Source organism: Oxyura jamaicensis, chromosome 18 (genome assembly GCF_011077185.1).
Source record: "Oxyura jamaicensis isolate SHBP4307 breed ruddy duck chromosome 18, BPBGC_Ojam_1.0, whole genome shotgun sequence".
Taxonomy (NCBI): domain Eukaryota; kingdom Metazoa; phylum Chordata; class Aves; order Anseriformes; family Anatidae; genus Oxyura; species Oxyura jamaicensis.
The window spans coordinates 7888572-7910194 of NC_048910.1; the positions used below are offsets into that span (position 1 = coordinate 7888572).

A 21623-nucleotide genomic window follows, 5' to 3' on the forward strand; every position below is an offset into this window, starting at 1 on the left:
CAACAGATCATTGCCAAAACAATCTGTCTTGTCCACTGAAAGTACATAACAGAAGGTTCTAGAACTTACAGCCAAAACTCAAGGACACATTTCAAATTAGAAACACTACCACTACTACTATTAGAAGGTAGCAGGAGTCAGTAAATCTCAATATATACACAATATAATCTATACATATTACTACATAATTAGAGGCATGAAAAAAGTCATCTCACCTTTTTTCTTACATTACCCACTCTCATTCCTGTTTTATTGTAGCAAAGTTAACAAGTTTTAAAATTGGATACTTCCACCCATTTAAGGGGAGACAATAATATAGCCTAAAGACAGGTTATGACAGAGTGAATGCACTTATCATTTGACAAGATAGAATTTTGCATCACTCATCACTTATTTCCACCATCTCAAAGGTCTTATTTCCACCTACAAAAGGCCAGATACTTTAAGGAACATTCAGAAAGCAATAAAACCACACGGTTTAAAGTTGAATGCAAATAATAATTCTTACTTTTCATGGTAGAGAAATACATAAATGGTCCCTCCAGCAGCCATCAGCCAGATAAACCAACGCATGTGAGATGCTAGAGGTCCAAGCTCACGTAGATTTAGCCTGGAAGTACAGAGATTTCAACAGACAAAATGAATGAATGAAGCATATTGACACAAGAGTAGGAGGCTTGATAAAAATAAATATTCAGAGCTATAACGTAGGCACAATGAGGGAGAAAATATTTGGACATACAGAGGCAGAAGGTATGTTTATATTGATGTAATGACAGCACAATGTGGAATATACATAAACAAAGAGCTTGCTAGTGCTTTCAAATACTACTTCCTGTTTTGCAAATCCCAGGAGATTATTACGTTCCATTGCACAATGCAGAATGTAGGCAATTGCTTATATGAAGACACCTATAGAATGTGAAATGTCACAATGATGGCCTGTTTACATTGGAAAAAGCTTTAATTCTGAAGCTGTGCTTCAGACTTCCTACCATGGTGCATATGATGCTGCAATGAAGACGTAGATCATCATTCTGTCACACATGTGAAAGCAATGCTCCATTGTCCTAGTAGGAAAAAGAACAAGTTCATCAAGTAAGATACTGGAAAGATTTTTATATCATCACATTTTCCTGACACATTTTGGAATTACTTTAGGGGAAATACCATTATCTCCTTAACCTCTTAAAACCATTTGGAGGACTGTCAACCTTTCTTCTACTTCACAAAGTCATAAGCAAGACATGTAGGAGATCAGCGCTCTTCCATCCCTCTCCCTTTCTCCATCTCATCGTACATTCTTCTCACTGTTAAGGAGGCAGAATGCTGTCACATCAACCCTCCCTAATCCAGAAACTTGAAAAATCCTGAAACAGAAATCCTGTTACTACTAGTTAAATGCAATTTATGGCCCAGAATTATATAGGGGTAATAAAAAAACACAAAGAAAAATCACATCTTAGTTTTCCTGTTGCACCCTTGCTCCCAAGGCTGTTAGCCATGTATCACATTTTAATTATCTTGGCAAACTCTGTGTTGAAGTATTTGAGCATGCCATAGTCCCAAGAATCCCTCATTTTAAAATGGGCTTATATCCACCATACACTTGTATTATGTTCGCCCAATGCAATTGCTAGATTAAGACCCATTAGGTTATCAGTTGCATTGGAAGAACAAGAAAACCCTCCTCAAAGGGCACCAGACAGTGTAAGTTTGTTTGCACATGAACTTGGCTCATTATTTCTTCCAACAGAAACAAGGGTTCGGTTTATTTTGTTTGTTTGTTTTGAAGTACAAGGCACTACCCCAACCTTCTGTAAAATCATTACTTTTGGACTACTTTAGAAATACAGTATTAAAACATCACAGAACATGAAAATAAAACATCGTATACAAGAGCTAAAATAATACCTTAAGTGACTCTTTTTCCAAGAAACTATATGAAATACTGTGGAGACAATGAAGAGCGCACAGAGCCCCATGCCATACATCCATGCTGTTATCTTTTCCCATCGATCATCAGAAAGCCGGTGGAGAAGGGCACTACCCACAATTGCAGGAACAATAAGGAACTAAAAACCAAAACAAAATACAAACAAATGTTAGAACTGTACTGGCAACCAACGTAGCTACTACCCACAGTACCATAACAGCAGGGCAGATGGTTTTATGGTATGCTGCAGAGTTACGTGTATGCCATTTGATGGCAGCCTCCAACTGGAACAAACATTTTATTTAATTGTAAGTTGACGCACAAGGGTCTAGACTTCGGCAACATCTCAGACAGCTAGGTTATACCTGCCTGTGATAAGTTTCTCCTCACATGGAATTAGGATAAGCTACTAGCTCCTCTAGCCATGATACAAAATCAGACAACAGGATTTATGAAGTCTGACTTTTTTTTTCCTCCCCATTCTGCTTTGTATTTCTATAAAGGTTTTCATCTTACTTTTACACTCAGATCTAAACCACAACTTGTGCATAGAGGCTAAGCAAAGGACAGACCAAAAGAAACTTAGTTAATTTTTCAATTTGAAATCTATTTCAAGGTGTGCAGTTAAACAGAAGGTAACAGAATTAAGCAAAGGCTTTGCAGAGCTCAGGTTTTAGATATGAAATAAATTGCCTGCAGACTTTTATGAAGATTCTTAATGCACAAATATGAAGTTCTTATACTGCAGTGTATCCCAGACTGTTTTCCTTACCATCTCCCTCTCAAGCAGCTTTAATTCAGATTTTCCAAAGTCACCACTGCTATAACATCATGATAGAATTAGCATGCTCACATAAAGTATCTAAGAGGTGGGCTGCAGGTTTCATACAATCATTTTCCTTTCCAGGATAAATGACCTTATCTACCTATCTGTTGAGCCATACAAATGAGAAGTATGGCATTCTTGTGTCTACAGCATTTGGACCAGAGGTGAAAATACTTTCCGAGTTTTGCAATGAGATGATGAAAGTTGACCTCACACACTTTAAGGCCATAAATAGTCTTCCAGTCTGGCTTCTCATTTATCACAAACCACAGTTTTCCATATACATATCCTGGAGAGCCCTCACATTCAAGTACGGTTAAAAAGTGTTTCACTCCTCTGGAGATTTGTCACTCCTGATATCCACATATGACATACGGTTTAAAGTGTGGCTGAAGCCCTTGAGACAGCAGGGAACTGATTAGATGTGACAGTTGTTTCATTTCATATTTGCAGGAGACAGGAAAATGCTAAGCTCCAGAAGCTTTTTTAGCTGGGTTTCTTTAAGCTGCAGGATCATGCTGCATCCACATTTGTCAGCTTGCTTCCCAATTTCTGATACAAATTTCAATTTGACTAAACTTGACAGAGAACTGAAAAGTTTCAGAGATTCATCCACAAGTGTCACGAGCATGACAAATCCCTACTAAATCTCTGTTACAGGCCTAGGCAGGAGCTGCTCAGAGATTCCACCTGGAGCTCCAATTGAGACCTCCTTATAGGAAAGAAGGCCTCCGAGGAAACTAGATTTTGATATTACAGAACATCTTGCCTTTCTCTCATGGAGATATCCCAGCTTCTTACCAGTGTACTAAAAGAAATGTTTCACAAGATAAGCTATAATGCATAATGCTCAAAGGGACCAACACATAGTTCGCTGCCAATTGCTTTTTCCAAAAAGCTATTGTATATAAAGTTTCAGGATAAAAACAAGCAATTTTCTGATCCTCTTTCTTTGCACCTTCAGAGAAAAGAATACAGCCAGAAATGAGTATGTGGTTGAAGGGCTGAATTCATCTCTTTTCTGCCTTGTCGGGTCTCTAACGAATGATTCTATTTCTCACAGGGAACAATACCATACTAACATGAGAAGGATTTATTGTGTTTTCTTTTTCTCCCTAAGTATTCTATTTGGAAACACTTTGCCTCTGTGCCCAATATGCATCATGGGAACAGTTAGACTAAACAAGAGATGTTCTATTGCTTTTTTTCCTGACCAAAAATAGCTAGATTAAAAACAAAATCCAGAAATGATACTCTGCTGTTCCAGACAACTGGATAAAAGTTCTTTAGGTTCTAACACCATACCATATGACACGTGATACAGTGGAATTTATTAAATCTGATTTGTCTCACAAAAAAAAACCCACTACCACCAACAAAAAAAAGACAGCTGAACAAACATCTTCATTTTAAAAAGTTGCTAGCACAAGAACAGTATTCTTCAGAATAGAGAAGCAATCAGTCCTTTAAAAGGAGGGGTAATTACCAGAAACTTAGTCAAACAACCAGAATTGATAGAATGAATGTGGTTGTGCTGTGTCACTCCTGTAAAGTGACACAGCATATCTAAGTTGCCAACATTCCTAATAATAAAATTAGCTAGAAGTTAAAGAAATTTTGCTTATTTCATCATGAAGTACAATTCTTCCAAATGAATGTCACCCACCAACTTAATGTGCTGTGAACAAAACAAGATCCGTGATGCTCCAATTTACTGCCTCCACTGCCTTCACTAATACTTGCTAAGGCAGAAATGGGGCTGGCAGAAGGATTTACAGAATGAGAGAAAGGCAAGTTTCACTAAGTTTTCTGGAGAAGTGCCAGAACAAAATGATCCTGAAGTTACAACAACACAAAAAGATGACAAAGGATTACAATATACTTGTTTACAGCTACAGGATGGAATCTTTAAGAGGCAGCTTAGGTGCAAGCCCCCTTGATATATATTGCAGAAACTGACTACCACAACCACGACTATCACAAGTAACAGCCACTGTAAAAAACGATCCAGAATCAGTAAGCTGTAGACCTGAGCAGGCATACCTCAGTGAAATTACACTCTCTAGGTATCTCCTGTCTTTTTGGGGTTGCTGAGATGGTACTTTGGTCAGTATTTTATCTGTATTTCTTCCATATTTCTGTAGACAATCTCTCCCACAGAGAGGTTTAAAAAAACGTTAAAATTGCTTTTGTCTGGAACATTCATGGCAACTTAAGTTATTTCCTTTGCACACAAGGCTATGCAGGTCATACAGTAAGCAACACGACCTTTGATGCACAAGCCACTGTGGCAAAGCACGTATTACCATGGGAGAGCGTATGCATGGCTCTCCCGTGCCCTTTATTGAGAGGGAAGTGCTAATAGCATAAAGATAGCCACTACAGTTCCTCTTTGAAAAGGAAGACAAAGACCAACAAAGCAGCCAAAAAGGCCACGTGACACTTAGACGGAACCATGAAGGACTGTGTCCATCTCAAGCATCCTGCTCCACAGTCGCGGCCCTGAAGCCAAGTAGTGTCTCTCTACTCATGAATTTTCTCTTCACAGATATGGACAAGCATCACAGAACAAGAAACCTACTGGTGACTTGGGTTTTGCACTATACAGAGGACAGAGAAACTGCTACTATCAGTCAGGTAGAACTGAGACATTTTCATCATAAGAGCACTTCTGAAATTTTGATGATTCCTCTTTCCATGCTCCAATGGCCTGGAAAATGTTCCAAGCCTCATTTTTGAAATATTTACACTTTTTCCATGCACTGCACAAACCAAAACTAGAACTTATTTTAAGAATAGTTCCTCCTTTCAAGGCAGTTGGAAGAAGCTTTTTAGAGCAGTATAACACAAGTTGTGCCTAAATTCTGAAGTTTTTATAGATCAGAACATGTCTTTTGTCTGATAAACCTTACAAGCACTAAAAAGTTTCAAGATGAAATAGCAACTTGCCCAATGCTTTGATTTAGCTTACAATTCAAATGCTTATTACTCCTGCTTCTCAAAGAGTTTCCTTCCTGTTCTTCTAAACAGAGAGCAGTCTCTTCTGTCTCTACATTCAACTGCTTAGCTGCCCTTCCTGTCTCCAAGTGACTAAAGGCAAGTGCTTCATTTACAAGAAGACATTTTAAACAGCCTTTCTATTAAGAAATCTGAAGACACCTTACTATGCTACAGAAGTTATCTTTTAAATATCGAATCACAAAGTGACGTATGGGATTCTGTATCCCCATTTATTAATGTTTTTGAAGCAGGTGCTTAAACTGACTATTGTATATTTTTAAGTCAAAGCCAGAAGAGATACCTACCTGTGGGCTACAGTTACGCTTGTAAAATACAAGTTGACTGTTTTCTGAATTGCAAGTAAAAAGAAATAGGAGGAAAGTGGAGAATCATTGCTGTTAACCATAAGCTATTTTGTATATATTATGTCACTGCCTAATTGAAAACTTATCTAGAAGCTAATATTCAGCTACTTGGCCTTCTAACATTTAGTAAAACAGGCTGTAACAAGGAAGAGGAAAAAAGCATCCCCCTAGCTTTTTCCATATAGTCTACTGTGTTTTCCCAGAATAGATTTCTATCTCAAGGCTTTAAATTTTGATTAGAAGATATTTATCGCATACAGTTTTATTTAGGAGTAATCCCTGTATTGTAGTATACTTCATATTATATTTTCTTCCAAAGTGTATGCTAACATATGCCCAAGTTGTGAGCAGATCATAGTAGTTTTTATGTAGCTTGACTGTTCAGAATTAGACAAATTCACCATAAACAGCATTATACCACAAAACACTGATATGACACCTCGGCTGTAACCTGCCGCGAACAGGCAGGAATATGACATGCCTGTTGTTCAACTAGATGAAGCCTAGAATTGCTAAGGAGTACAGCAACTTCTGCCAGATATCTTGAGAGCCAACTTTTTGGCCAGGATTTATACAAGGCTTAGGAGATAAACTACGTACTTGTGCAAACTAACAGAATGTTGCTTCATTTCTCTACACAAATAAGCACATATTTACATAATGTTGTACAAGAGACCCTTGGCTTAAAAAACACACACAAGCTTCACTTAGCTTTTCTATATGTAAACGAAGAAGATTCCATTTCTACTAGCAACACAGAGCTGCTGTTTGTTATGTTTGTTATTTATAAATGTTTGTTATTTATAAAATACACACAAAGGATCTAGGAAGAGCTCTGTTCTTAAAGGACTGAAGAGTCCCATGCACCGCACCATGAGCATTTGTGGCTCGCTCAGACACATTGCAGATAAAAGAATGTGGCCAAAGTCAAACATACTTCAAATGTTTGGAGTAAAACAAGAGATCAATGAGAAGCACTAGCTGCCTTTGTAAAAGGGCAAATGCTAAGTTTAAAAAGAGTTTAAGAGTCCTTTCCAACTACAAAAAAAAAAAGGGACTGCTTTCTTTATTTTATATACATATTACACATTCAAATCTAGTATTGGTCTTCACATTACGAAAATAAGGACAGACTAGGATTTTTAAGAGGGCTGTCTAGAGTTTATGATCAGCATTTATATTTTCCCTTTCAAAACAGGGAATTGAAGAGAATCAGATAATCAGTTTACAGATATTAAGTATCAGAACTAAGCCATTTTAACTCTTCTAGCTATTACTATCCACATTATTATGTGTTCCTTTTTTTTTCTTTTTAATTAATCTTTTGCATTCTAGCCTGAATAAATCTCTGATACTTCCAAGATAGAATTCCATATTACTACATGACCACAGCACCAGGAAATATGAGTTGCAAGATCGACTAGAATGTTTACGTATTTGCAGTCATCCTTTCACTGGCACAAGGTAAAACCACCTAAAAACATGAAACAAACTTTGGTAAAATGGAATCTTGAGAAGCATTTGGAACTTCTGGAGATACAGAACAAGGACTAGGTAGTGACTACCAGCCATCTAGTTAGTGTTACATTTAATGGGCTGTTACAGCCGAAGCTTACACAAAAAAAAAAAAATATAAAAAAATACTGAAACACACAGTTCAAAAAAAAATGAAAGTACTTACTGCATGTGTGTAACAATTAGCAGCATGTTCATAGCAAGTGGGTTTGTAGCGGCTGTTTGCTGGAGCTGGGTGGTTCATGAACCTGTTGAATAATTAAGGAGTGTTGTTAGGAAAGTTAATAAACCATCTCTTTGGAGCATCATGAAGGAATACCTCCAACCCAGTAGCATTAAAAATATGTGCACAGACACGTTTAAGGTAACTGTTATTAAAATTCAAATTTTTCTCAAATATGTTCTCTTACCAGAAAGATCAGTTGACCATTCAGTACACAGACAGTCACAGAAGTGTTTTATTTTTTTTTTTATCTTTAACCAATGTTTTTCACATATAGAAGAAGTTGCATATAGAAGTTATACCTCCTCTTTTCCACTTGCTTGGTCAAATAAAGAATTAACTGTCTCCTATTTTAATTACATAATAAAGACTTTTTTTTTTTGAATTATGGTCTTCATCATAGCTGCCAAGGGTTACTCTACTTGAAAGAAATCCTTCAAACTCCAGCAATATTCCAGTTCTATAGCACTTCAGAATATGTCAACTTGACCTTTGTCTTTTCTACTCCTATAGCAAGCAGTATTTGCTGTTGGAGTGTCAGATGGCTCAGGTTTTATTCTTTGCAGCTGGTGCTATCTTCTGTCTGTAACTAAGACAAGTTACACAGAGAAGAAAGGATATGCTAATGGTTAACTCAGAAGAGGAACCATTTCAAGAGGATTTCCATGACATTCCATTTTTTTCTCTAAGAATTTTCAAACATTACCTAACAAACAATCAATCTCATCAAACAAAGCCTATGCAAGTCAAACCAAGTGTGATGAAACTTGAGAAAGTTATGGAAGAACTAGCCAAAACAAACGTTGCATTTAACTATTCCAAGAAGCCCAACATTTGAGCTGTTTCTGTGAAAATATGAAAATTAAGCGTGTGTATAAAAACCTTGGAAAACCAGCACACATCCATATACAATCATTAAAAATCAAAGTCAGAAGCTACTGCAACAACAGTACCATGCGTGTTAGCCCAGCGCAGCCTACTGTTATACAAAAGAGCGGCTTTCACTACTAAATTCTATATTCTGTATACTAAATTCTATCGTATATTCCAGGTTATGGCAGACTATTATAAAACTATGCATTGGCAATTAGTCAGGTATCCAACAAGGCAGGAACAGCTTCACAACAAATACAGAACATGTCTATGTTCAGAACTGACAACAGCCTTATTAGCAGTATTTTTATACAGGGATTGTTAGAAAAACGTTGGTCCTGCCTCACATCCCGCCTGGTTTAAGTCAGAAACAGTCCTATTTTCGGGACATCTATAAAATATTGACCAATTTCAAAACAGGGAGAAAAAAGGGGGAAAGATAAAAAAAACACACACCAGAAAAGCCCCAGTCAACCAGAATCTTGTTGTCTGAGCAAGCAGTTCCTGATTTATGGGATAAGATACTTGGTTTACAAATCATTTAATAAACCTTTTTTTTTTTCCTCTAAACTGATATATGAAAATTTGCTAAGACTTAAACAGCCTTGATAAAGTAAGACAGTATCATCATGTCCAAATTACAGCAATTTCAAAAGAACTGTTTCAACTGTTACTAATGGAAAGGATTAAAAGAAATGTGAATTTTAGTCACAGAAGCTGAGTATAAAATGTTACAAATGAATAGTTCCAAGGAAGTTAATGTATAGAAATGGCTTTTTTTTTTTTTTTTGCCAGTGAAAAATAACACTCTTCTCTAAGAGGATAATGAAATTGTAGTCATATGCACAGGCTTGCGGAACATTTGGAAAACAATTCTGTTGCCCTGTGCATACAGATCTTCAACAGCTGCTCAAGACCATCTCAACATCATCTAAAGATGGAACGTTCAGTTCACTCAGTTCTGCTTCCAAGTTTGGAAAACATTTAAAAATAAAAGCATCTGTTGGCTCAGTTGAGTGACCAGGATTAGACTGCCCTTGCTCAACTCCATAGACTCAAAGTCACAGAAAACCTTCCACTGATCACATCTAGAATATAATTAAGTTTCCACAGCGGCCATGGTGGTACCTTGGAGGTCTTACAAGAAGAGAGAGGCTACAAAAACCTGAAGAACACAGAGGAATAAGCTTATCCTCAGTATTAGTCACAATTTCTATTGTTCAAAACTTCTGTATCATCTAATAAACTATAAATAATTGAAGGTAGCCTGCTAATGGGATCTTCCATTACCCATTAGAGGATTAGAACATGAAGATATTAACAAAGCTATCCTTTCTCTATTATCTATGCAAAGGGCGTTTTCCCACTCTTGGTGCCAACACAAGAATGATGCAAATATTCATTTATCTACATGGTAACTTTGTCTGAAATCTGACGCTTGCCTGCTTTTCCAGGCAAATTTCACACATGCACCTTTACTTTCAAAACATTTCAAACATCCTTTTTACATTAAAAAAAATATTTCAGTTCTGATAATTTCATTTAAAACAACTTTCTTTTCTTCCAGAGTTCTGGCAGAGTAATACCGCTAGGAATACTTCATCCATCTCTTCACTTACATGTTTATACCACCACCACCAGCATGTTTTAATGGGAGCCAAGACTTTACCTGTACTTTAACAAACAGGCTCTCCAAACAGCCCAGCACCTACCTGCTTTACATTTGACATACCTACACTTCTTTCTGAAACATGTCAACTGCCACAGACTGCAAGACCCAGACAGCAAGTGCTGCAGCATATTTGGTTGGCTCATGGCTCACAGACAGCATTTTTAGTAAAGCCAAACTTCAGTTATCTCCCTGTGATTTTTTATAATACTTATAAATGTTACAACTTCCGAGGGAAGATCTTTCAAAAAGTCGTCGAATAGGGGAATAATCAAATGCAGCCAGTGCCACTCTTGAGTTTGCCTCATTTCCAACTGACTTCATGTTCAGTGCTTTGAGAAACAGACCGGACATTTGAAGATAGCTCCTTTCTGATAGTACGTTGAAGAGCTCATCAAAAGCAGGACAAATCATTTTGACACATTCAGTTTAAAAAGTCAGTCATTTACTCCTCTAGTTATGTACACATAGGGCACTGCAACACAAAGGCAGAAGAATTTGGTTGTAGACTTATTCACAGTATGGAGGCAAAAACTGCTCCATTCCTTCTTCAAGGCAAATGAAGAAAACAAACCACACCACGGGCAACAACTGCTTTTGTTTTCTGCAGCGTGAATAGTGTAATACTAGGACATCGTTTTGCCAACTACTTACAGGTCAAGTTTGCCTCTTCTGAAAAAAAAGATAGTTTTGAGGAATACACACCTTGCTAACAGAGGAAGTTCGACCGACAGCGCTCAAATGCTGTTTACTCCTAAACAAAGGCTCTCCATAACACAGCGAGTAAGGTTATTACCAAACGCAGGACAGCCTGAACAAGTGCACTCCAATTTACAGGAAACATCTCTAGGTGAATGCTTTTGATTCTCAAACAATCTAACATATTCTTTAACAGCAGCCCTAGTGAAATTGCAGTCATTCGTCAGGAGATATACCAGAGTATCTCACAAGAAAGGGCATATATGTCTCCATTTAAGGTACTGACAATCTAAGGTCTTTAGCATAAAATACTAACTCCTTCAAAGTCAGAAGACGATATGGATATAACTACAGAGTCTGAAAAAATAGTTTGAGCATCAGGATGCAGCATTTTCAGCTTAACTCAGCTCAGCAGGCTTCGTTGCCAGAGGACAAACACATTGAGCCAGGACAGCACCACTGACTGCTCAGACACAGCTGCTCCAAATTCTACATAATCAGCTCTTGGTACTATGTTCAGTTCCTTACAGATCGCCATGAAGAATACAAGCATCTCCAAAGTTTCCTGATTTACTTTAGATAAGCATGATATAGTCTAACTTCTTGTACTGGAATTTGAAATTTCTGAATCTAAGACTAATAAGTACTTGGGGCCAGCCATGAGATCATAATGGTTTTGCATTCAACTCTGTTATAAGTTTAAGTAGCAAAAATGAACACATGCTTGGCCTCAAATAGATCTTGAGCTTTAAGAACATTCAGGCTTTATAATTTCACATCATATAAACAACATTAGTTAAGAAATACATTCCCAGCGGAAAAGACAGTGAAAGACACGCGACTTCGTTTAAAACAGGGGAGGAGAAACTCATACCCTCATTTCCTTTACACAACCTGACCTTTGATCTTGAAACACTTCAAATAATTAGCATTTTAAATATATAGACTAAACTGTTTTTTCCCCCAGAGACCATTGATCTCAAGTTCCTGTTCATTTCCAAGGGGACAGATGCTGTATGACTCACAGTGATTTCAGAATTAAGAGATCACAGTATTGGGAGAGAAAGGAGCAGGAAAATTGGAGGGTCCTTAATGCTTTGTCTTAGCTTGCAAACCCATCTTTAAAAAATAATAATAAGAAAAAAACAGAATCCTAAATCTATCGCACATACTTGTGTGGCATATGTTCTCTGGTATCGCCGTAAGCTTATACCCAAAACTGCAGAAGAGAAAACACCTTTCAAATCTTGCTTTGTTCTCGATTCCCATCTGCTGAATGAATTGTTCTTTGAAGCATGAAGCAAAACATCAGTAAAAACAGCAAACATCAATAATGGTCTCAAAGATCTAGATTTTTGGGGGTGTGGGGGGTTTCTTTTCAGGAAGTATATTTCCTTTATTCAGGTCAAAAGGCCTCATACTTCCTTTTAGCAGCCTAAAAAACTCATTGTCTCTTTTTATATCTTGTTTTGCCTTGTGCTTTCCAGCAGCAGGAGAGACCAGGGAGACCTCATAAGCCACAAATAACAGCGTATCTCCAGAAATTGCAACAAGGTGGGGACAACTCCACAAAAACAGCAGTAGCATACATTAAGTTGGGCTGTATATCTAGATACTGAAACAGTTTGTTATGTTGTCTAAGCTCTTTGCTTTTGAGAGGAAAAGCAAAAACCACAAGCAGGCCAAAATTGATCAGCACCACATTTTCGTTTATAACCGCGTAGGTAAGATTTTGAAGAGAAACAGGCAGGTTTATAAGCAGCTTGATTCCTTCTGACCAAATCAGTAGATATTACCTCTTTATGGATTCAGTCCATTCGGTTTAAAACAGAGGCATATTTCTCTGGACTTAGTACCTTCCTTCCTGGATTAGGAGATATCTAGTTGTGGTTTGCAACTACCCAGATAATTTATCTTTACTACTGCTGAACAACTGAGTCACAGAAATAATTCCGATCAACAGCAGCAGACCACTTGTTTGGAAACATCCGTGAAATTGCATATGTAAAGATTCATGTTACAGCATGACGCTAAAGACTAAATGAAATCAGCTATAATCTAGGAATCCATTAACAATTGTGGTACCACACACACATCAGGTCCTGGAAAAAAGCATCTCTGCACCCCACTGACTTCCCAAAGGATTCCTCAACCTCCTGGCAAGTACGAAAGGCAAAACCTCAAGTGAAGCACGGGCAGAAGTCACACCGGGTGCAGCACATCTGGCCGCAGGGACAGGCTAGCACATCACCCTAGGTGTGGGTGGCTGCAGAAATGAGGTCTGATCGCGTTGGTATCTCCCCTTCCCGCACTTCCCTTTCAGTTTTATTTTGCTTTTAACCCCCAGGCTTTGGTTTCTCGAGCGAGGCGGCGGAAGGAGAGCAGGGCAGCCCTACCAGAGCCTGGCCTCACCTGGCGGCAGCCTGCCTCCCAGAAGTTACCAGCCCTGCTCCTGGGCTTTGGGTACCCAAACCCCTCGGGGACCCGCGTTCCCCTGAGGGCCCCCCCGGGAAGGGGAAGGCGGGCAGCATCCCACAGCCGCCCCGGCCCCACAGAGAGCCCGAGCGTCCCGGGTCTGTGACACACGGCCGGATGCGCGACCCTTCACCCAGTTAAAGAGGGAAAAAAAAAATTAAAAAAAAAAAATAATGAAAACAGACACACGGGTCCCCGCTCCCGCCCCGCTGGAGAGGCGCTGCTCGCGGCGTGTGCTCGCCCGCTACAGCCAGCGATGCCCCGGCCCTCAGCCCCGGCAATACCGAGAAACGCTCCCGTGGCTGCCCCCAGCCCGGCAGCCTGACCGCGGGGACAGCCGGGGGTCCCGGCCCGGGGGGGATCCCTCACCTCCTAAACCTCTCCTGGAGCCGCCGCATGGGTCCTGGCCGCCCGCCCGGCCAGGCGGCGGCGAGCGGGGGGTCGGGACGGGAGGCTCCGGGCGGCTCCTGAGGCGGCGAGGGCCGGAGTCCGGGCCCTCATTGGCGTGCGAGCCGCCGCGGCGCCGTCCGTCGGCGAGGCGCGGGAGCCGGGCGGGCGAGCGGCGGCTGCGGGCGGCCGCTTTAACCGGCCCCTCGGCTCCCCTCAGCCCGCCCGGTCCCCGCTTCCCTCCGCCCCGGCCCGCCCCCGGCCGCCCGGCCCGGCCCGCCCCGCCCCTCGCCGAGGCGGCGGCCGGGCCGTGGCGGGAGGATGGCGGCTGCTTTATGGCAGCCGCGGCGTGAGGCGACCGCGCCGCACCATGGCACACAAATAAGCACATAGCTGAGGGTTTGGCTATTTAAGCAGGCCTGATTTTGAAACTGCAGAAGCTGAAGGAGCCCTTCCGTGAGGGAAGCCGGGTGGCGGCGGGCTCTGAGCACCACACAGGCCCTTGTCCCTGTACCACGCAGGGGGCTGCCGGGCAGAACACAGCAGAACGGGCTCCTCCAGCAAAGCCGTGCCTCTGCTGTCGCATAGAGCTGCACGTGGAATAATTTACTGTGCTCTAAACCGAGGTTACAGCGGCTGGGCTGCTGCTGATAACCTGCTAGCTATTTTACTAGTTCCCCCAGCTGTTAGCCACTGAGGTGTTACCTGCTTAAACCGTAAACTTTTCCAAGCAAGGGTTATTTTACATGAATGAAGAAACATCGACCATATTTCTATGAGATGAACGTGGAGTTGCCTTCCATAGTACAACTGGGGCATGAATTAGGAGAACATTAAATTATTGAGTAAGCTTCTGTCTTCTAATCTAAGACCTTGTTTACAGTGGGATTTGAACTGTTAGAGCCCTCAACAAAAGCAATTAGTACAGGCACACCAAAGCAAACCACCAGTTTAGACAAATAAACTATATCCAGCATCAATATTATTTGTGGCAGGGCAGAGACAGATGGGATCGGATCTGCTGGCCGCTGCCGCAATGGTTTACGAGTTGCCTCCCCAGCCGAAGGTGCCACCTCTGCCAGGTGGCAACCAGCTCCACCACAGGCAGTAGAGGGAAATGTGGACATTGTCACTTGGCTGGCAGTCAAGCTAAATCTGGCTTTTCATGGCCCTCGGTCCCTTTTATTAAGTCTTCCTCCACATCAGGAGTTAACAAACGATTAGGTGGTAACAGCTCTGTAAACTGCCACAGCAAGACTTGCTTGACCCTTGGTTTCTCTCCTTTCACGATGAAGTAAGCTCTTCTGGGACGAATTGCAATTTTCAGTTTCCCACGGGGGCTTGCTGCAATGATAGCTGGGGCCGGGCCAGGTGCTGCAGACAGGCAATCGCTCAACTTTGCTCCAAGGCAAGGGTAGAACATGGGGCTGGAAAGGAGAGCTCCTGAAATGCAGAGCCAAGCTAGTTCCTGGATGCTTCTCCTGAGTTTCAGGAGGGCTTAAATTACTTCCATTAATCTCAGTGAGGTATCACTGTTAATAAAGTGGTTCAATCTGTCATCTGATTTAAGTGTCATGGCTAATAAAAGAAAGCTCCATGTTGCGGATGTACATCCTGCTTATGTTATCTATTAATCCAAAAGGAGCAAAGCCTGAGGACTCCACTGAAGAACCCAGCCACATGCGCATGACTGCATTTTATTGGCATCCCAATAGCGTGGCTTTATTTTGAGGTGGAACTTGTGGTAGTACAGCTCCCTTCCTTAATACCACATACACATCCTTGCATTCCTCCACTGCTGCCCCAGTAATTTGTTCGTTCAGGCTGTAAAAATGTTCAGGAAAATACGATTCTGTGGACACCAGGACTGGAAGACTGGCTTTTTTTGTGGTTCTGGTAAAAGCTGGAGCGACTCCTGTAAAACAAATCTTCTGCAACCTTCAAAGGTGCCCACAAAGTCATCGCATTTTATCTCCATCTTCTCTCACTCCCACTGCTCTTCTTTGGCTGCTTCCTCTGTCTCTTCCCAAACCCCTCTCATTATCTTTTCCTTCCCTGCTGCTTTTCACATTTGATCTAGATTCTACCAGGAAATGTGTCACAGAGGCTTTTTCTCCTCTGTTTTCAAAGCCACTTTTTCCATGTTTGTTCTGTGGTCACAGATACCACACACTGTGAGATCTTCAAAACAACAATTACTGTAGCTTCCTGTTGTTGGAGCATCAAAGATTTACAAATTAAAGATCTAGTTCGAATCACTGTTTCAAACTTGTTTCTTTTGAATAACAACAAGAGCATTCAAACCATGAAGCTTGACAGAGTGGAACCAGGTTAAGCAGACCACCAGCCATCATGAGAACTGTGATAAGACTGGAAAAGTTTTGACAACACTCTTATCGAACTGAATCTCTACGTCTCTTAAGGATAACACTAAATTACTCAGCATAGATATATTTAAAGTGGTCCTGGCCAATAACTTTTTTTTTTTCGTACCAGTGACTCTGGTTGAACTCATCATTTTTATTTTTTTTTTTAATTAAAAATAATACAAATTTTTTTTTTTTTTTTTTTTTTAATATTAGAACAAAACGCCTTATTATGGATGAAATGACTATTAAATTTAAATCCTAAAATTTGGCAATAAGCATACAGAATTAAGGAAGTAAAAAATCTTATTAATTTGATTACTTTTATCAACAAAATACGAAAGAAAAAAAAAAAAAGAACTTTAGATGGAAGTGGTTTTTTGATTCAAAAGTGTTCTCAAGACTAGAATTATGTGATAGTAAGTTCAGCTGGGAATATATTTTAATAGACGAGTCAAGGTTACAAGAAGATGGAAGAACTTTCCTTACTGGATGCATCACTGCTATAGGGGTCTCTCATGTAGTGCACTTGGAAGAACGACCAATGGAAAATAAATGGAAAAGAGCTCATTAATAAGGAATTTAACTTATTTTTTCATTGGACAAAGAGAATTTAATTCTGATCAGTGCTGTGAGGTATTCATAAAATGGATTTTACAAGATGAACGAGGCAATCCCGCTTTGATCCCTAATAGAAGGTGTTTGCATAGCAACCCTGTCACTAATTGCACTTCTTGACAGTCTCAGCAGCGTGGTCAGTGACAGCAGGAGCTGTGTGGTTTGCCCTTATTGTTTCTAGGTCAGATTTTACCCACGCAGAATCTCCTGCACATCCGTCACGGGAACTATCTACAATCTAGGGACAGAGGAATTTGTTCTCCTGGACATTTAATCCATCACTTTTATGAGCATTAAATTGACACAGACATGTGTCATTTCTTAATCTGACATCAAGTATTTTTATAGTATTATGCAAATATGGACACAAAAGTGGGGTCTGTAGTTACAGAAATGGCAGTTTTCACTCTATTACAAAATTGTCCTGGTTGCACAACCCTATCAAGCCAATAGGCAGGACTTGCTGAAAGCTTCCTTTTCCCCAGCCAAGGTGAAATTTTAAGTGCCACATGAGGTGTCAGCGGGGAGTGAAATTCTATCAGGAGGTTAAGCTAATAAAACTAAACATCTCGCACAAAACCTGAGTTTCTTCTAGCCATTTGGCACAGGCGAGTTGCTACCACAAGCCTCCACAATATAACTACTCTCTTGATCTGTCGAACAGATAGCAGTCACACAAACATTTGTAAGCAGCTCCACAGCTGCCAAAACAGCCCCATCAGGGACCTGACACTGCTAAGAAATGTTCCCAGGTACTCACTTTTCGGAGCTGCTGGTGCTGACGGGCTCTGTCAGAGCAGCAGGACGGCACGCGGTGGCTCGGGAAGCTCTCGGCCAATTTACGCAGCGGAGGCGAGCTGAGCAGCACCAGGCCCTTAATGAGGCACGGGAACAAGTCTGACAGGTGAAACACCTCTCCACTCCCAGTTTACATGAGAGAATAAATCAAGCGTTTCTGGTAAATAAGGGTGGGGAAAAATACCTTTCTGCATTCTTTTTACTTCATAACAAATAGAATATGGGAATCCAGCCTTTGCCTTCCTGTCTTAGCAGTGTATGTGCTAATGGATGAAGCTGATGGTTTGACAGAGGTTTGATTTAGAGGCTTGAGAGGCAAAGTTCCTTCCCTTTCTTAGGTTTAGAGTACAAATTCAGAAATAAGCGATGTTGTCACTGAGTGACTGCTTCAAACATGCATGTGGTCATGGTAGATTTGCAGTCCGACAAAGCTCTTCTTGGCTGGTAAAACAATTTACTGATGCAATTTTTGAAGGAAATCCTATTCTTCAAGGTTCTAATAGGAAAACTGGTTTTGCAATAACGCGGCCTGTAAGACCAGGACAGCAACAGGTCCCTCGTGAGCCCGAGGCGAGGCTCTGAGCACTCCACTGGGCTCAGGTTCGCATCCCCTTTGCCCCTTTGCTTGTGCCCAGGTGCATCCCGTGGCACACAAGCTGGCAAACCAACCCGGGGTCGCTCAGAGGTGGGCCTGTTCTTTTTTTTTTTTTGCCTTTTTTTTTTTTTTTCCTACAAACTGACCCAGCTTTCTGCTTTACTGACAGTCTTTTTTTAAGCATAGTGCAAAGGAGAAGCATCCTATACTGAAATGCATGTCAACGGTCTTGTGAAACAAGCACCCCCCCCTCCCTCGGCCTTCCCCCGGCCTAACTAATAAGGTCATCCCACTGAAGGCAGCTTATAAATAGCTTTCCAAACACTAATGGAATTAGTTCTGCCCTGGACAACTTTTCCAGGGTGACACAGGTATCTAAGAAGGGCTGGCTGCTTGGCATACACAGCCACTTGCAGTGGAAATAATGTTGAAACAAACATTTACCTGATGTCATAGCACTCTTGCTGCCAGCATTAAACCTGAAATGGGATTACAGCATTACTTAGTAATATAATAGAGAAGATTTACTGCAAGTAAAACAAGTGATTTTAGAGGGATGTGCCTTGTAGCAGATTAGATTAGGTTAGGCTAGATAATTACATTTAAAAATCTGCTGAAGGCTTCTTTCCGTCAGTGTATCTGAGAGAAGGGTAATTTTCTTGGCTACAGAACCCTCCAGATTTTGTGGGGACAACAAACAGCTTTGTTGGGGAATAATTCAAAGGTACTTCAAGTTAGTAGGGATCTTTAATATTATGGCAATCAACGGAAAATGAGTAGGGTAGCTATAAAATCTCAGAGAGTGATGTTTTAAAATTATTTCATGGCTTAAATCATCTGTGAACTGAGCCATTGAATCCCTTTGAAAGCAATAGCTGAATTATTAACACCTTAAATTTGGTGTGAGATCTGAAATTTTATACTAAACAAAAAAATGATTTGTTTAGAAAAATGACACCAAAATTCAGAGACAATACATATCGATTGTTCAGCGATGTGGAGACTTCAAACCACTTAGAATTAAGTTCCTAAACAAGAGACAGACATGAAATTATAATTTGATTATCTATGTGACTAATGAAGTTTAATTGCATCTTCAAGGAAAATAATGCAGAAACATTATTTTGCAGTCATTTGGCCTGTGTATCAGCTAACAGTCCTGCCATGTATTGCATTTGAAGATGAGCCTGTTTCAGATTGTAAATAACATTACATAGATTTCAGATTACACACTGAGAAAAATAAAGGTCAAATTTGATATTAATCTATCCTTCCCAACAAACAAACAAAAATATGAAAAAGGCCTTTTTGTAAATGTGATAATATCCCATGGCACACTTAGTCATAAAAACACGGCGTCTCAGATGCCAGTTGCTGACATTGCTTTTAAAACACCAAGACTTTTCCATGTTGTGATTAGCAAATGTGTGCTCATCCGGAGTCACAAGGTACCTCAAATGTATTCCAGCCAGGTACATTTTCTCGTAGGATTGCAGTGCTGTGTCTTACAGGAAAACTTTCTGTTGGAGTGAAAGATCAAATTTCTCCTTATGGATGTTAGGCGCTCAACCCTCTAAGATGAAGAAGCTCCCACAAGGCCAGGAGGTGCTTTGTGTGCCTGAAAGGAGATTAGAGCTGCAGAGAACAAGGAGAGAAAAGCAGCACTTGTTGGGCTGGGTACTGGCCTTGGACCAGCTGCACGCACACGTCTGAGTCACCGGGTGAACCGAGTCTGTTACTGACGGCAAAGAACTTGTATTTCAAACAGCACAGAAATATCCTGCTTTCCATTATTGATCCTGTAGTATTTCCTTTGTGAAACGTTAGTCATAACGTACCAGAATTCAAGGCTTATTTAGAAACGTCTGTTTGTTTTGGCTTTCAGTAATTGTACTGTGAGAGAGAGGATCAGGGATTTCAACCTGCTGCTTACGGCTGCTAAGTGCAGAGCCCTTGGAACCTCTCCTAGGTCTCCCATCAGAAATAAGTACATAATTTAAGCTAACAGGCAAATGTGAGTTTTTTTTTAAAGACAACCTAGTCCTTAAATTCACTCATAAAGAGAATTTTATGCACAAGACCAAATCAGGACAACACGACCTGCGGGCTAAGGAGCTGCTGTTGAGTTCAGGTTTGGTTTGGATGGTACTGTCAAGGATCCCTGAAAAATTACATTTCAGGTTTTCAAACCAAAGGTGTAACAGAATTCAAACTCATGAGATTTGGGGTTTTAGTCTGCCTTTAGGAAGCTTGCAACAGCAAATAAAAAATAACTCTGACTGTGCTACTTTCACTGTTTTTAGAAGCCTTCTTTTGAACATAAAGCTTTGACAGATGTTGACAAGAGCTCATCTTCCATCTTTCTCTCTTGGGGTCAAGCGTGAGTGGGGAGAAGTGGATCTGGCCTAAAAGTGCCCATCATTTTCTTAACCTCTTTCGAGGGAGTTCTCCTCCTTCATCTACCTTTAAGTTCCTTTCCACTGACAAAGCAGACTGCTTTAACTGATGTTAAGTTAAAGGTAGTTTGCATGGCGTTGACATACAAGAACTTTTATCCCCCTTTTTTCTTCTTGCCATTGTTTTTTTTTTTTTTTTTTTTTTTTCTCTGCAAACATGCCTGCCATCCATAATCGCTCTCCATACCTCATTTTTGACATCACAATCAATGAAGTGAAATAAGCTGTTACTTAATGGGTCTGACATAAAATCCATTTAAGTTAAAGGAAAAACTCTCATTGTTTCCTATCAGCTGTAGGTCAAGCCTAAAGAGAACAGAGGGAGTGGAATTCAGCCCATCATTTGTCATCCGAGAGGAAATGGTTTCCACATCCCATTTGGACTACTTAGAGATTTTAAACATATTTAGCGAAAGAAAACAAATTGATTTCATGTCAGTGGTTAAATGGTTGGAGTTTTACTGTGATTGGATATTCTTTCATTTTCAGATTTTTAAAATAAGTTTGCCTGAATTGTATTAATTTTTATTATTGTATTTCAGCTTACAAAGCTTGCTTTTTTTTTTTTTTTTTTTTTTCCCCCCAATATTTTAAAAAAATCAAGTACAGGAGTTAAAACCCAAGGAAGGCAGCAGTACCAACGAGGAGCCAGACTGCCTGCATGGCCATGGAACACCAGCTCTTGTGGAGCCAGGCAGCCTGTGACCATGGGCTGCACCTCCTGCAGTGACCCTGCTGGGCTTCTCACAGAGCTGCTGGCAGCCTGTCAGGTCTTGTTTGTTTGTTTGTTTGTTGTTTTGTGTGTGTGTGTGTGTTCCTTAA

At 40.4% G+C, this 21623-nt stretch overlaps 1 protein-coding gene across 2 annotated transcripts in view; it reads right to left on the minus strand.

Annotated features, from left to right (window-relative positions):
* The window catches only part of MMD (monocyte to macrophage differentiation associated), a 41072-nt gene that overhangs the window by 3574 nt on the left and 15875 nt on the right, over window positions 1-21623 (minus strand). The window contains exons 1-5 of one of the 2 annotated variants that reach the window (XM_035342340.1): window positions 13951-14192; window positions 7809-7890; window positions 1915-2075; window positions 996-1070; window positions 509-610 (exon numbers count right to left, since the gene is read on the minus strand). In XM_035342340.1, coding sequence (XP_035198231.1) covers window positions 509-610; window positions 996-1070; window positions 1915-2075; window positions 7809-7890; window positions 13951-13979 — 449 coding nt within the window. In that variant the 5' untranslated portion in view covers window positions 13980-14192. Of the gene's footprint in view, window positions 1-508; window positions 611-995; window positions 1071-1914; window positions 2076-7808; window positions 7891-13950; window positions 14193-21623 lie in introns of those variants that run through there. The other variant, XM_035342339.1, reaches the window with a different exon arrangement.